Below are 16,791 nucleotides of genomic sequence, written 5' to 3'. Positions count from 1 at the left end.
GTGTGATCACTGCACACTGCAGCCTCAAACTTCTGGGCTCAAATGTTCCTGCTACCTCAGCCTCCTAAGCTGCTGGGATCACAGGTGTGCATCACCCCACCCAGCTACAAAGGATTTCTTAAAAACGGAACTAACATTACAAGGAGAGAGTAAAGGGAAAGAAGAAATTAAGATTAGAAATTGCATAATACAGGGTTGAAGTATATGGACATTTACAGACCCTCATCAATTCATCCTCTCCCACAACTTCTCAATGAATACGGAAGTGGATTTGTTCTCAAAGATGGCTTCTCACCACCCTCCATTCCCATCTGAGGCTGACATAGTGGGAGCAGCATCCAGAGTCCATGTACATTTTCAAAGAGATTAAAGTTTGACAAAAATACATAGATTCTAAATATATACTTTAGACAAAAGAAGGACTCCAAGCATCACAGATACAAAAGCTAAGCCACAAAGCTAAGCAAATTGGTCTGGAGTAGGAGTCCAAGGGAGTCCAGTTCTATAATAGTTTGTCCTTCGGAAACACGTTACTACTTCAAGGTTGACTAAATATCAGTTATGAACAACCAAAATACACCTGTCTATAGTTGTGTGCAATCTCTGATGAGTGTGACAACTAAAATTATGTTCTTAGAGTAGGTTCTAGGAAGAAAAAATTCAGTTATGACACTCGTGAGCCACAGTAGAAACCATTATAACACAAAAGAATAACTGTATGTCTTTTTCTTCTTACTTCTAACATCTTTTTTTTTTTTTTAATTTTTTTTTTCCAAGACGGAGTCTTGTTCTGTTACCCAAGCTGGAATGCTGTGATGCGATCTCGGCTCATTGAAACCTCCACCTCCCGGGTTCAAGCAATTTCCTGCCTCAGCCTCCCAAGTAGTTGGGATTACAGGTGTGCGTCAAGACACCTGCCTAATTTTTGTATTTTTAGTAAAGATGGGGTTTCACCATGTTGGCCAGGCTGGTCTTGAACTCCCGACCTCGTGATCTACCCCACCCTGACCTCCCAAAGTGCTAGGATTACCCACCGTGCCCTGCCTTTATTTTTGAGGAAAGGGGGTCTCATTGTGTTGCCCAGGCTAGTCTTGAATTCCTGGGCTCAAGTAATCCTCCCTCCTTAGCCTCCCAAAGAACTGGGTTTATAGAGTATATGCCTTTTGTACAGGATTCTCACATAGAAATCACAGATCTCTGATACTTGTACAACATAAGTCAAAAAGCCAAAGGACTTAAGAGTAGAGATCTAAGCATCATGCCACTCCCCCACTCCCACAAATCAGGACTCAAATTCTATTAATCAGAACTTACCTACATTCCAATTTTCAAAAATTCAAGAGTTGGACTACCAGCTCAGAAGAGCAATTTTTCCAAACATGTAGGAAGCTTGTTGCTTTTGAATTCTGGATCAGAGCTCAAGGGAGATATTTTTTTATTTTTAACTTTTTCTTTTTCTTTTTTTTTTTTTTTTTTTGAGACAGAGTCTCACTCTGTCACCGTGCCCGGCCCTAGAATTCCCTTTTAAATATAAAAGTATTTGGAAGGCCAGGTGCAGTGGCACATGTCTGTAGTCCTAGCTACTTGGGAGGTTGAGATGGGAGGACTGCTTCAGGCCAGGAGTTCAAGACCAGTCTGAGCAAAATAGCCTCTTATTTTTCTGTCTCTACAAAAAAAATTAAAATTAGCCAGGTATGATGGCATGTGCCAGCAGTCTTGGCTACCCAGGAGGCTGAGCGGGGAGGACTGCTTGAGCCCAGGAGTTAGAGGCTGCAGTGAACTATCATCTCAGCACTGCGCTCCAGCCTCAGCAACAGAGCAAACCCTGTCTCTGAAAAAAAGAAAACAAAAAGTTATTCGGGAAAGGTGCCTCCAAGCCTCTTCGAGATTCTCAAAGTACCGTGAGCACGTGGTTCTAATAATCATTGGAGTATACCGTACAGTCATTCTAGTTGCAGATGTCCAGCCTCTGCTGTGATTGGCTACTGCCTTTGCCATAGTGGTTGTTAAATATTTTGAATATCACCTTTATTTACAACTAAAATATTCCCTACATTACAAATGAAACAAAAAGGAGAATAAAGAATTCAGGTTGCTGACTTAAAAGCATCCAAAAAGTCACTGGCATGGAAGGATTAATAACATTCCCTTGTGTTCATGGAGGACTTCAGGTCTTTCAGACTGTTTTTACAGGAATTCTTCACGCTGACCCTCAGAACAACAGAGATAGAGGAGAAAGAATGGGAAAAAGGAGGGTTGGGGGGGGAGAGAGAGAGAAACCACAAGCTCCTCTTTAACAAACATACAGGCAAGTTACAGAGGTTTTGGGTGATCTGCCCATGGTCAAAGGGAAGGTGAGTAACGGAGGCCAGGCAGGATTCCAGCAAGTGTTCTGTCCACTCAACCACCAAGCTTTGGACCGGAACATCAAGTAGGAGCAGACCAAAGAGCACAACAAGCAGAACTCAGCTCATCACTTCTAGGTTCTAACACTTTCCTTCTTTTTTCTCTACTCTTTATCTTGTCACGTTTAGTTCCATGGAAACTGGCAGAGCCAGATGGATTTCAGACAACTAAAACATACGTGGGGAAAGAAGGAGACCTTCCTTAAAAATACAAACCCTTCTCTTCCCTTTTGCGGCCATCACCAAAGCAGGAGCGGCCAAAATGAAGTTCAATCCCTTTGTGACTTCCAACCGAGGCAAGAAACGCAAAAGGCATTTCAATGCAACGTCCAACATTAGCAGGAAGATTATGTCTTCCCCTCTTTCCAAAGAGCTGAGACAGAAGTACAATGTGTGATCCATGCCCATCCGAAAGGTTTTGATGAAGGTCAGGTTGTATGAGGACATTATAAAGGTCAGCAAATTGGCAAAGTAGTCCAGGCTTACAGGAAGAAATATGTCATCTACACTGAATGGGTGCAGTGGGAAAAGGTAATGGCACAACTATCCATGTAGACATTCACCACAGCAAGGTGGTTCTCACTAGGCTAAAACTGGACAAAGACGGCAAAAAGATTCCTGAACAGAAAGCCAAATCTCGCCAAGTAGGAAAGGAAAAGGGCAAATACAAGGCAGAAACAATTGAGAAGAGGCAGGAATAAAGTAATCTTATATACAAGCTTTGATAAAAACTTGAAATAAAAAAAGAAAATACAAACCTTGATCTCAATCTATAGGTTTCCTTTTGCTGTCCAACTGAGATTTAGTATGTATTGGATTGTAGTTGTAGGACGAGGGACAGGGAAAAGCTTTTAAAAAGCTTTAAAATAAGCTACATTAAAATGATCATAAAAAACACCACTTTTTACTTTGGCAAATATAAAATTTCCGAAGTTACATTTAGAAGCCTTATCAAAAGTAGAGGAGCAAAGATACCAGACATAAATTAATCATAAGATCCATTTCAAGTGTTTCAATCACAGGAGAAAAATATAAATTGTAATTACTTAAACATAGTTATACAAAGTCTAGCTCTGTTGCCAACGCTGGAGTGTAGTGACGCGATCTGGGCTCACTGCAACCTCCACCTCCCAGGTTCAAGCAATTCTCCTGCCTCAGCCTCCCACGTAGCTGGGATTACAGGCGCCGACCACCATGCCTGGCTAATTTTTCTATTTTTACTACAGACAGGGTTTCACCATGTTGGCTAGGCTGGTCTCAAACTCCTGATCTCAGGTGATCCACCCGCCTTGGCCTCCCAAAGTGCTGGGATTACAGGCAAGAGCTACTGTGCCCGGCCCTGAATTAAATTTTTAACAGGAGGATTAGAACCTGATTATAGGACAGACACCATGGCTCACACCTATAATCCTAGCACTTTGGGAGGCTTAGGCGGGTGGATCACCTGAGGTCAAAAGTTCGAGACCAGGCCAGATGTGGAGGCTCACGCCTGTAATCCTAGCACTTTGGGAGGCCAAGGCAGGTAGATCACCTGAGGTCAGGAGTTCGAGACCAGCCTGGCCAACATATTGAAACCCCATCTCTACTAAAAATACAAAAATTAGCCAGGCATGTGGCACGCGCCTATAATCCCAGCTACTCAGGAGGCTGAGGCAGAAGAATCTCATGAACCCAGGAAGCGGAGGTTGCAGTGAGCTGAGATTCCATCACTGCACTCCAGCCTGGGCAACAGAGGGAGACTCCGTCTCAAAAAAAGAAGAAAAAAGATAATTACAAAGTGATATACCGGATGCATGCAGTGACTCACACCTGTAATCCCAGCACTTTGGAGGGCCGAGGTGGGCGAATCACCTGAGATCAGGAGTTTGAGAACAGCCTGGACAACATGGTGAAACTGCGTCTCTACTAAAAACACAAAAATTAGCCAGGCATGTGGCACATGCCTGTAATCCCAGCTACTTGGGAAGCTGAGGCTGGAGAATCGCTTGAACCCAGGAGGCGGGGGTTGCAGTGAGCCGAGATTGTGCCACTGCACTCCAACCTGGGCGACAGAGAGGGACTCCATCTCAAAAAAAAAGTGACATACAAAATAACGCATTGAAAAATTTGGAAACTTTCTCACATTGCTCTTCTGTAAAATGAAGATAAATCATAGCGCTTTCCTCATAATATTGTCCTGTGGACTCCATGTCGAGTGTCCAAATATTACATGTCAAGAGTTCTGTCAGCCAGGCTGAGTGCAAACTCATCCCACTACTCAGCCTGGGTGACAGAACGAGAGCCTATCTCAAAACAAACAAACAAACAAAAAAAAAAAAGGAAAGTGAGAAAAAGGAAAGAGAAGAAGAGGAGAGGAGAGAATGAGGGGAGGGGAGGGGAGGGAAGGGAAGGAATGTTGGGAGAATTTGACTCAAAATTTGAATGTTCAAATGGGTGCAGTAGTGTGTGCCTCTAGTCCCAGCACTTTGGGAGGCTGAGGCAGGAAGATCACTTGAATCCAGGAGTTTAAGCCATCCTGGGCAACAGAGCAAGACTCTATCTCTAAAATAACTTTTTTTGGCAAAAAAGTTACGTGAGCGAATAATGTTGGCACAACTGACAAGTCACATGGAAAACTTATTCCATCCATCCCTCACTCCCTCTATAAAAGTAAACATAAGATCAACATGCCAAAAGAAATAGTTTTAGTAGAAAAACATGATTAGGGCCGGGCATGGTGGCTCATGCCTGTAATCCTACATTTTGGGAGGCCAAGGCGGGTGGATACCTGAAATCAGGAGTTCGAGACCAGCCTGGCCAATGTGGCGAAACCCCATCGCTACTAAAAATACAAAAATCAGCCGGGCATGGTGGTGCGAGCCTGTAATCCCAGCTACTGGAGGGCTGAGGCAGGAGGATCGCTTGAACCTGGGAGACAAAGGTTGCAGTGAGCTGAGATCATGGCAGTGAGCTGAGATCGTGCCACTGCACTCCAGCCTGGGCAACAGAACAAGACTCCGTCTCAAAAAAAAAAGAAAAAGTAAAACATGATTAAATGTCTTTACCTTAGAATGGGGAGAAAATTTCTACATACAACACAAAATTTAGAAGTACCAGAGGAAAAAAACTAACATGTTTGGCCATGTAAAACTTCTGTATAGGGAAAAAAATCTTGGATGATTTTTTTTTAAAAATCATGGAACCGAAGGTCAAATCTAAAACTGGGAAATAAAATATTAACAATATCTGAAAGAAAAACAACTAATGTCCTAATTCCCAAACTCAGAAAAATGAATATTTAAAAAACAGAAATAGGCCAGGTGAGAATTTGAGGAGTTTGAGACCAGCCTGGGCAACATGACAAATGCCCATCTCTACAGAGAATACAAAAATTAGCTGGGTGTGGTGGCATGTGCCTATAGTCCCAGCTACTTTTGGGAGGCTGAGATAGGAGGATGGCTTGAGCCTGGGAAGTGAGGGCTGCAGTGAGTTGTGATCACGCCACTGCACTCCAAGCCTGGGAGACAGACCCAGACCCTGTCTCAAAAAAGGAGAGGAGAGGAGAGGAGGGGAGGGAAGGGGAGAGGAGAGGAGAGGAGAGGAGAGGAGAGGAGAGGAGAGGAGAGGAGAGGAGAGGAGAGGAGAGGAGGGGAGGGGAGAGGAGGGGAGGGGAGGGGAAGGGGGGGAAGGGAGGGGAAAAGAGGGGGAGGGGAGGGGAAGGGGGAAGGGGGAGGGGAGGGGAAGGGGGAAGGGGGAGGGGAGGGGGTAGGAGAGTGGAGAGCAGAGGGAAGAGGAGAGAGAAGAGAAGGAAAGGAAAGGAGAAGGAAAGAAATTGCTAATCATGGTTGTCTCTAGAGAATGCAACTATTTTTACTGTATAGGAGTAGTTATTACTTTAGTCATTATAATTCGTTACAATTTTTTCAAAGAAAAAAGAAATTTTGAAAAGTAATGGCTGGTCCAAGTGAAGTGCAGTGATGTTTAAAACTCATTGATCACAGTCAGTTACAGTTTCTTTGCTTTTTTTCTCCACTCACACTGCATTACATGACTAGCCCTCAAAAAAATTTTTAAAAATTTTTAAACATTTCCAAAAGTAGAATTGTCAAAGAGAATGCAAGCTTTTCGCATAGTTATAAGTTGAGACTACTCCTTATCCTCTAATGTAAAATGACTCTTTTTCAGTTGGCATACTGATAATTTCATATATATAACTGAATATAGAAAAACAACAAATGTGTGCTACTAAATCAATGTCACACTTTTTATTTTAATACATACCTTTTTTTGAGGATGCACCCAGGAAAAAATGCAAGTCACAGGACACCTGCAACCTGTGCTTTCCCCAATGCCACTCATATAATCTAAACCAAATTAAGTACTTTAATAGAAAATTAATTTGTCAGAAATAAAATATACCTAACTCCTCTTACCTGCCATGGATCCAGCCATTAATCTGTGCACATGACCTGAAATTCCCAGCTTCGTAGTAATTAACTAGAAAACAAGAACACTGAATTAAATGAGATATTTTTTAAATGCTGCCCATTTCACTGTTTAATAATGAAGATTTATTTCAAGAGTTACAGGACTAATAAAAAGAAAATTAATAATAAATGTGAACGAAATGAGCACAATTAAATACAGCTTGGCAGTGTCATATCACAGCAGAAGGGGATATTTCCTCTGTAGTCTCTGCTTTAATTTTTTGCATTTCTGCAGAAGCAAGCTAGCTTAGAATTGCTAAGTATACGATACTGTGTATTAAGGAACACAAGCCCTTAACAAGTGACTGGGGGTAGTAGGAATAAACTGCTACTATTTTTTTTTTTTTTTGAGACGAAGTCTCGCTCTGTGTCCCAGGCTGGATTGCAGTGGCAAGATCTCGGCTCACTGCAACCTAGATTCAAGCGATTCTCCTGCCTCGGCCTCCCAAGTAGCTGGGACTACAGCCGCACGCCATTATGCCCGGCTAATTTTTTATTTTTTAGTAGAGACGGGGTTTTACCACATTGGTCAGGCTGGTCTCGAACTCCTGACCTCAGGTGATCCACCCACCTCGGCCTCTCAAAGTGCTGGGATTATAGGGGTAAGCCACCACACCCAGCCTAATTTTTTATTTTATTTTTTAAATGCTCTATAGACAATGAAGTCCTGATACACAAATGGCATCAATTCTCTTCGGCTGACTAGCTTATAATGTTGTTCCGATCTCTGCTGCTTGTTTGTTTGTTTGTTTGTTTGTTTTTGAGATGGAGTCTCACTCTGTTGCCCAGGCTGGAGTGCAGTGGTGCGATCTCGGCTCGCTGCAAGCTCCGCCTCCCGGGTTCACACCATTCTCCTGCCTCAGCCTCCTGAGTAGCTGGGTTTCACCATGTTAGCCAGGATGGTCTTGATCTCCTGAACTTGTGATCTGCCTGCCTCGGCATCCCAAAGTGCTGGGGATTACAGGCATGAGCCACCGCACCCGGCCTTGTTTTTTTTTTTTTGATTCGGAGCCTCACTCTGTCACCCAGGCTGGAGTGCAATGGCACGATCTTGGCTCACTGCAACCTCCATATCCCTGGTTCAAGCAATTATCCTGCCTCAGCCTCCTGAGTAGCTGGGATTATAGGCCTGCGCCACCACATCCAGCTAATTTTGTATTTTTAGTAGAGAAGGGGTCCCTCCATGTTGGTCAGGCTGGTTTCAAACTTCTGACCTCAGCTGATCCTCCCACCTCGGCCTCCCAAAGTGCTGTGATTACAAGCATGAGCCACTGCGCCCAGCCAGTTTCACTATTTTATTTAATAAGAAAATCCAAAGTCACAGTGTTCCTCTCCTACAATTGAGAAACAAAAAGCACACTAAAGGCTGGGGCCCACAGATGGCTTGGGCCCAGGAGTTCGAGACTAGCATGGGCAACACAGTGAGACCCCATCTCTACAAAACATTTTTTAAAAAATTAGCCAGACCTCTTCTCCACCACTGAAAAAGAAAGAAAAAACAAATTAGCCGGGGGTGGTGGCACATGCCTCTAGTGCCAGTTACTCAGGAGGCTGAAGTGGGAGAATTGCTTGAGTCCATGAGGTTGAGGCTGCAGTAAGCCAGGACCACATCACTGCACTCCAGCCTAGGTGACAGAGAAACTATCACAAAAAAGAAAGAAAAGAAAAGAAAAGAGGGAGGGAAGGAGGGAAGGGAAACACATTAAAAAGATATTAATATTATATGGATTTATTATTATCTTCTTTAAAGATATTCTAGCTTTCATTCATTAGGAGTAAACATAAAGAATTTACTTGGCCAGGTGCAGTGGCTATGCCTATAATCCCAAGACTTTGGGAGGCCAAGGCGGGCAGATCACCTGACATCAGGAGTTCCAGACCAGCCTGACCAACATGGTGAAACCCCGCCTCTACTAAAAATACAAAATTAGCCAGGCATGGTGGTGCATGCCTGTAAGAATCTGGCAGGCAGAGATTGCAGTGAGCCGAGATCATGTCATTGCACTCCAGCCTAGGGAACAAAAGTGAAACTCCCTCTCAAAAAATAAATAAATAAAGGCCGGGCACGGTGGCTCAAGCCTGAAATCCCAGCACTTTGGGAGACCAAGGCGGGTGGATCACACGGTCAGGAGTTCAAGACCAGCCTGGCTAAGATGGTGAAACCCCATCTCTACTAAAAATACGAAAATTAGCTGGGAGTGGTGGCAGGCGCCTGTAATTCCAGCTACTCAGTAGGCTGAGGCAAAGAATTGCTTGAACCCAGGAGAGGGAGGTGGCAGTGAGCCAAGAGTGCACCACTGCACTCCAGCCTGGGCAACAGAGTGAGACTCCGTCTCAAAAAATAAAATAAAATAAAATAAAATAAATAAATACATAACTCATAAATGACTAACAATTCTGGAATCGGTAACTCCAAAGACAAGTTATATTTAAAATCTTAAGCTATCACAAGTCTTATTCCTTTAAAAAGGCATTGCTATACCAAAAGTAACTTTTTGGCCTGGTACCATAGCTCACGCCTGCAATCCCAACACTTTGGGAGGCCAGGAGTTCGAGACAAGCCTGGCCAAAATAGCAAAACACTGTCTCTACTAAAAATACAAAAATTAGCCAGGCATGGTGGCACAGGCCTGTAATCCCAGCTACTCAGGAGGCTGAGGCAGGAGAATTGCTTGAACCCAGGAGGCGGAGGTTGCAGTGAGCCTTTCAAAATCGTGCCACTGTACCCCAGCCTGGGCAGCGAGACTCTTGTCTCAAAAATTTAAAAAAAAAAAACAATAATTTAACTTTTTAAAAATATGAAACTTTTACACATTTTTAAATGTCCAAAGCAAATGCCTGGTCAAGCATGCATGATATTCAAGAACGCAAAAGAGAAAAGATCAAAGTTTAACTACCGTTTTATAATGCTCAAATGCCATAAACTGGATTGCACCATAGGGAAAGATTCGAATCATCATTGCACCATTTCCTTTATACAATCCAAGGAATCCTTCTTTTTGAGGAACAGCACGCAATGCAGAAAATACTCCTATTTTTAGAGGAAAAATGCTGTTAAAACAGAGAAAAATATCTAAATCTAAATTTTCATGACAATCACAGATAAAGATTAATGTGCCATCACTCGGGATATAATTTTGCCTGAGAGATTACATGAATAGTAATTTCTATAAAACAGTTAAACCTACTAAAAATACATCATATATCCAAATAACATAAATAAGCATACCCCATATAATATAAAACCTACTGTAGAAACAACTACAAATTACAGCAAATTCTGTTTATAATAATAGCAAATTATATTAAACTATAGCAATCTAAAAAATATTAACAATAGAAATATATGCAAGGTCCAGGTTTGCACTAAACATGATCTACTCTTTTTTTTTTTTTTGAGACAGAGTTTCACTCATGTTGCCCCAGCTGGAGTGCAGTGGTGCAATCTGGGCTCACTGCAACCTCTGCCTCCCAGGTTCAAATGATTCTCCTGCCTCAGCCTCCCAAGTAGCTGGGATTACACATGCCCGTCACCACGCCCAGCTAATTTTTGCATTTTTAGTAGAAACGGGGTTTCACCATGTTGGCCAGGCTGGTCTCGAACTCCTGACCTCATGATCCACCTGTCTTGGCCTCCCAAAGTGCTGGGATTACAGGCGTGACCCACCGCACCTGGCCCTGAAGATGATCTACTCTTTATCTGGAAGGATGAAGGAAGGTTTCAGAGTCCTACCCAGATACATGTGTTTTGTTTGTTTACATTAAGAGATTTTTAAATAAAACAAGCAAATAAAAAGACTACCTATTAATACTCTTTAAGTGTGGGGACAAATTTTCATTATTAGGACACTTTAGGAATAATGATAAACAAAGGGCTGAGTTGTAATCTATATACAGTGATATTCTGAGCTTTCTGACAAGTAAAAAATATATAGACACATTTATATATAGTGATATCTTTATTACTCTATTAACATCAGTCACTAATCCTACAAGCAGTATACAGACTTCTCAAAAACATATTACTACTTCCATTATTCAACATTTAAATTCAGGTTCCCTTTCAAATTTCTCAAGCAAACTTTTGATCAAATATGAAAGGAAATCACCAGGTTCATTTCAAATTTTAGACTGCAAATAACCTCGTCAGCCCTTCTCAGTAATTAAAATTGTAGGTACTTATTAACATCCAAAAGATATATCCCAAAAGCAGATATCTAAATGGACTAACATTCTGGTAAGAAGAATTCTGGCCTTGCGTGGTGGCTCATGCCTGTAATCCCAGCACTTTGGGAGGCCGAGGCAGGTGGATCACCTGAGGTCAGCAGTTTGAGACCAGCCTGGGCAATATGGTGAAACCCTGTCTCTACTAAAAATACAAAAATTAGGCAGGCATGGTGTCATGCGCCTGTAATCCCAGCTACTCAGCAGGCTGAAGCAGGAGGCAGAGGTTGCGGTGAGCCGAGATTGCACCACTACACTCCAGCCTGGGTGATAGAGTGAGACTCCATCTCAAAAAAACCAACAAAAAGATAACTGCTTGTTTGAACAAAAATTATGGCAATGCAATCTGGAGTTTATGACATATGTAAAAAGTAAAATGTATGACTATAATAACAGAAAGAATAGTTCATACCAATAAAAGTGCCAATTCATCAAGAGAACAGAGGATACAAAATGTGGACAGGAGGGTAACAGGAAGCTTTAAAAAAAAAAAGAATTCTAGGCCGGGCGGGGTGGCTCAAACCTGTTATCTCAGCACTTTGGGAGGCCAAGGAGGGTGGATCACCTAAGGTTGGGAGTTCGAGACCAGCTTGACCAACATGGAAAAACCCCGTCTCTACTAAAGATACAAAAAAAATTATCTGGGCATGTTGGCAGGTGCCTGTAATCTCAGCTACTGGGGAGGCTGAGGCAGGAGAATCGCTTGAACCCAGGAGGTGAAGGTTGCAGTGAGCCGAGATTGTGCCATTGCACTCCAGCTTGGGCAACAAGAGGGAAACTCCATCTCAAAAAAAAAAAAAAAAAAAGAATTCTATTAAAACTTCCTTTTGCTGGAAGCGGACGCAAAGGTTAAGCCCTGTTTAATTTGATCCAAAAGTGTTTGTAATAATTAAAGGGTAATCAAATTTAGAGCAATGATTACCTAGCAGAGACAGGAAGGCTAATGATAAGGTAGAAGTATCGAGGGGTTTTCAACTATACTGACAATGTTTATTTCCAAAGCTCTGTTGCAGGTCCACATATGTTTATTATGTTATTACTTAAAATTTTTTGATTGTCGCCAATTTTGTTAAAAGCATTTTAAGAGAAACCATTAGTAGAAGTGAAATAGATACAGTACTTCTAAAAATAAGGGGCCGGGTGCGGTGGTTCATGTCTTTATTCCTAGCACTTTGGGAGGCAGAGGCAGAGGATCACTTGAGGTCAGGAAAGACCAGCCTGACCAACATGGGGAAACCCTGTCTCTCCTAAAAATACAAAAAGTAGATGGAAATGGTGGCGGGTGCCTGTAATCCCAGCTACTAGGGAGGCTGAAGCAGGAGAATTGTTTGAACCCGGGAGGCGGAGGTTGCAGTGAGCCAAGATCGCAACACTGCACTCCAGCCAAACAAGAGTGAAACTCTGTCTCAAAAAAACAAAACAAATTGGGACAAGGAGAAAATTTTAAATATACTCCTTCCTTATAATTTGAGGAAAATAATTTTAATTTAAAATAAGAAGTACAACCAGGCACAGTAGCTCATGCCAATAATCTGAGCACTTTGTGGGGCCAAGGTGGGAGGATCGCTCGAGTCCAGGAATTTGACACCAACCAAGACAACATAGTGAGACACCGTCTCTACAAAAAAACTTCAAAGTTAGCTCTGCATGGTGGTGCTCGCCTTTAGTCCCAGCAATTCAGGAGACTGAGGCAGGAAGATTGCTTGGGCCCAGGAGGTAGAGGCTGCAGTGAGCTGTGATCACACCACTGTACTCCAGCCCGGGTGACAGAATAAGACCATGTCTCAAAAAAAAAAAATATATATATATATATATATTTAAAAAAAAGACAAGGCCAGGTGCGGTGGCTCATGCCTGTAATCCCAGCACTTTGGGAGGCCAAGGCAGGCAGATCACGAAGTCAGGAGTTCGAGACCAGCCTGACCAACACGATGAAACCTCGTCTCTACTAAATATACAAAAATTAGCCCGGCATGGTGGCACACGCCTGTAATCCCAGCTACTTGGGAGGCTAAGGCAGGAGAATCGCTTGAAACCAGGAGGCAGAGGTTGCAGTGAGCCGAGATCACGCCACTGCACTCTAGCCTGGGTAATAGAGCAAGACTCCATCTCAAAAAATATATAAATACATAAATAAAAGACAAATAAAATAAAAACACGTCTTTGAGGCCTTGGAAGTAATGTCACACTTTTTATAAGAAGTCGGAGTAGAAGTAATAGTTTTGTCCAATAGCATATCTTTATCATCTGTGAAAAATCATGTTTAAAAAAGCAAAATTTTAGGGGCCGGGCACAGTGGCTCACACCTTTAATCCCAGCACTTTGGGAGGCCAAAGTGGGTGGATCACCTGAGGTCAGGAGTTCGAGACCAGCCTGGCCAACATGATGAAACCCTGTCTCTACTAAAAATACAAAAAAAAAAAAAAAAATTAACCAGGTGTGGTGGCAAACACCTGTACTCCCAGCTACTCGGGAGGCTGAGGCAGGAGAATTGCTTGAACCTGGAAGGCCAAGGTTGCAGTGAGCCGAGATCGTGCCATTGCACTCCAGCCTGGGTGACAAGAGTGAAACTATGTCTCAAAAAATTAAAAAATGGGCTGGGCGCGGTGGCTCACGCCTGTAATCCCAGCACTTTTGGAGGCCGAAGCAGGCGGATCACCAGGTCAGGAGATGAAGACCATCCTGGCTAACACGGCAAAACTCCATCTCTACTAAAAATACAAAAGATCAGCCAGGCGTGGTGGCATGTAGCTGCAGTCCCAGCTACTTGAGAGGCTGAGGCAGAAGAATTGCTTGAATCCGGAAGGCGGAGGTTGCAGTGAGCCGAGATCATGCCACTATACTCCAGCCTGGGCGACAGAGCAAGACTCCATCTCAAAATAAATAAATACAAGAAAAAATTTTTCAAAAAGAGCAAAATTAAAAAAACTATCTTATACCTACAAAAATTGAGGAGGTACCTGGAATAAAATGCTTAAAAGCATTTAAAAAATAAATTAAAGCCCAGTGCAGTGGCTCACGCCTATAATCCCAGCACTTTGGGAGGCCGAAGCAGGCAGAACACGAGGTCAGGAGGTGGAGACCAGCGTGGCCACCACAGTGAAACCCCGTCTGTACTAAACATACTAAAAATTAGCAGGGCTTGGTGGCAGGCACTTGTAATTCCAGCTACTCGGGAGGCTGAGGCAGGAGAATCTGGCCTTGAACCTGGGAGGCGGAGATTGCAGTGAGCCAAGATCACGCCATCACACTCCAGCCTGGGCAACAAGAGTGAAACTCCGTCTCAAAAAAGAAAAATTAAATTAAATTAAAAGCCACCAATACAGATTTATTTTTTTGAGGGGGCTCGTATATATTAAAAATAGAGGACACTCCAAAGACTACTACAATAGTTCACTGTTGCACTCCAGGAATTCTACTCCAAATTTTATATGCCTTGTAGGGTATACTGTAACCAGGGTACACTGTAACCTATGGCATGCAGCCCTATAGAGCGTGAAATCTAATATGAATTTGTAACCTAATGATTGCAAATCAGGAAACAAAACAACACACATCAGCACAGGGAGGAGGTTAAAGGAATAATAGAATCCTGTTCACACACTGATACGCAGGGTCATCGTAAAACACCCCAAGACACTGGGTAATATCATTCTTCTCCATTTTATCCTCAATTTAGACAACAAAAGAAAATAATTTCCTTCCTTTCCAGTTTTTTATAATCTCTCAATAAGTTCACAGGTCTAATTCTTTCTTTTCTGGGGACAGAGTCTCACTCTGTTGCCCAGGCTGGAGTGCAGTGGCACGATCACAGCTCACTGCAGCCTCAAATGCTTGGGATCAAGCAAGCCTTCCACCTCAGCCTCCCAAAAGTACTGGGACTACAGGTACATGCAACCACACACATTTAACTTTTTTTTTTTAAGATGGGGTACCACTCTATTGCCCAGGCTGGAGTACAGTGGCACAATCTTGGCTCACTGCAACCTCTACCTCCTGGGTTCAAGCAATTCTCCTGCCTCAGCCTCCTCAGTAGCTGGGATTACAGGTGTGTGCCACCATGCCTGGATAATTTTTGTATTTTTAGTAGAGACAGGGCTTCACCATATTGGCTAGGCTTACCCACGTTTAATTTTGATTCTTTGTATACATGAGCAATAAACTGTGTGAGGAAGAATTCATTGCAGAGGCAGGGCGCAGTGGCTCATGCCAGTAATCAAAGCACTTTGGGAGGCCAAGACAGGTGTGTCGGACAGCTTGAGCCCAAAAGTTTGAGACCAGCCTTGGCAACATAGTGAGACTTTGTCTCTCCAAATATTTAAGACGCCCTGTCGCAAATAAATAAATACATAAATACATAAATAAGTCTAATAAAAACTAAATTAAAGATGAATGATAATTCACTCCTGGATATGAAGATAGTTGCAATTTTTCTATTTCAAAGTACAGACTTCCTCACTATTAAAAATGTCAGCTGGGGCTGGAAACGGTGACTCATGCCTATAATCCCAGCACTTTGGGAGGCCGAGGTGGGTGGATCGACTGAGGTCAGGAGTTCGAGACCAGCCTGACCAACATAGTGAAACCCCATCTCTACTAAACATACAAAAAATTAGCTGGGCGTGGTGGCGGGTGCCCGTAATCCCAGCTACTCGGGAGGCTGAGGCAGGAGAATCACTTGAACCTGGGAGGCGGAGTTTGCAGCGAACTGAGATCGCGCCATTGCACTCCAGCCTAGGCAACAAGAGAGAGACTCCATCTCAAAAACAAAACAAAACAAAACAAAATGTTGGCAGGGTGGTGAGGTCCCACGCAGTAATCCTAGCACTTTGGGAGGCCAAGGCAGGAGGATCACTTGAAGTCATGAGTTGCAGACCAGCCTGGGGAACAAGTGAGACCTACTCTCTATTTTTTTTTTTTTAATAAAAAATAAGAAACCAGCCTGGCCAAACATAGTGAAACCCCGTCTTTACCAAAAGTACAATAATTAGCTGGGCACAGTGGTGCATGCCTGTAATCCCAGCTACATAGGAGGCTGACACAGGCGAACTGCTTGAATCCAGGAGGCAGAGGATACCGTGAGCTGAGATCGCGTCACTGCACTCCAGCCTGGGCGATAGAGCAAGACCATCTCAAAAAAAAAAGAAAAAAAAGAGAAAAAAAAAGAAAAGAAGAGAAAAGAAAAAATATTGACCAGAAAATGAGTTACAATTAATATACTGCATAAATATCCATTCAGGTTTGTAAGAATGACACTTTTAAAATGCAGTTGGAAAAATAACTGTTATTCACCCTGTTAAACATCTTTCTATAAAATGATATAAAAATCAAGCACAGTGGCCGCGCGTGGTGGCTCATGCCTGTAATCCCAGTGCTTGGGGAGGACAAGGCAGGCAGATCACCTGAGGTTAGGAGTTCGAGACCAGCCTGGCAAACACGGTGAAACCCCATCTCTAGTAAAAATACAAAAATTAACCGGACATGGTGGCACACACCTGTAATCCCAGCTAGTCAGGAGGCTGAGGCAGAAGAATAGCTTGAACCCAGGAGGCAGAGGTTGCAGGGAGCTGAGATTGAGCCAGCCTGGGCAACAGAGAAAGACTCCATCTCAGAAAGAAAAAAAACTAACACAAATAATGTTTTGGCTGGGAGCAGTGCCTCATGCCTACAATTTCAGTACTTTGGGAGGCCAAGAC

The 16,791-nt window shown here is 43.0% G+C and overlaps 1 protein-coding gene and 1 pseudogene across 6 annotated transcripts in view; one reads left to right on the top strand and one right to left on the bottom strand.

Moving 5' to 3' along the window:
* Positions 1-16,791, bottom strand: part of SLC25A16 (solute carrier family 25 member 16) — a 52,586-nt gene that overhangs the window by 23,666 nt on the left and 12,129 nt on the right. For 5 of the 6 annotated variants that reach the window (XM_024253512.3, XM_054523381.2, XM_024253514.3 and 2 more), the window contains exons 3-4: positions 9,769-9,902; positions 6,818-6,881 (exon numbers count right to left, since the gene is read on the bottom strand). In XM_024253512.3, coding sequence (XP_024109280.1) covers positions 6,818-6,881; positions 9,769-9,902 — 198 coding nt within the window. Of the gene's footprint in view, positions 1-6,817; positions 6,882-9,768; positions 9,903-16,791 lie in introns of those variants that run through there. The other variant, XM_054523382.2, reaches the window with a different exon arrangement.
* LOC112135170 (large ribosomal subunit protein uL24-like) lies at positions 2,668-3,123 on the top strand (annotated as a pseudogene).

This window comes from Pongo abelii, chromosome 8 (genome assembly GCF_028885655.2).
Source record: "Pongo abelii isolate AG06213 chromosome 8, NHGRI_mPonAbe1-v2.0_pri, whole genome shotgun sequence".
Classification (NCBI taxonomy): Eukaryota; Metazoa; Chordata; class Mammalia; order Primates; family Hominidae; genus Pongo; species Pongo abelii.
The sequence above is the reverse complement of the archived record's forward strand: the minus strand, read 5'-3'. Positions and strand labels throughout refer to the sequence as shown.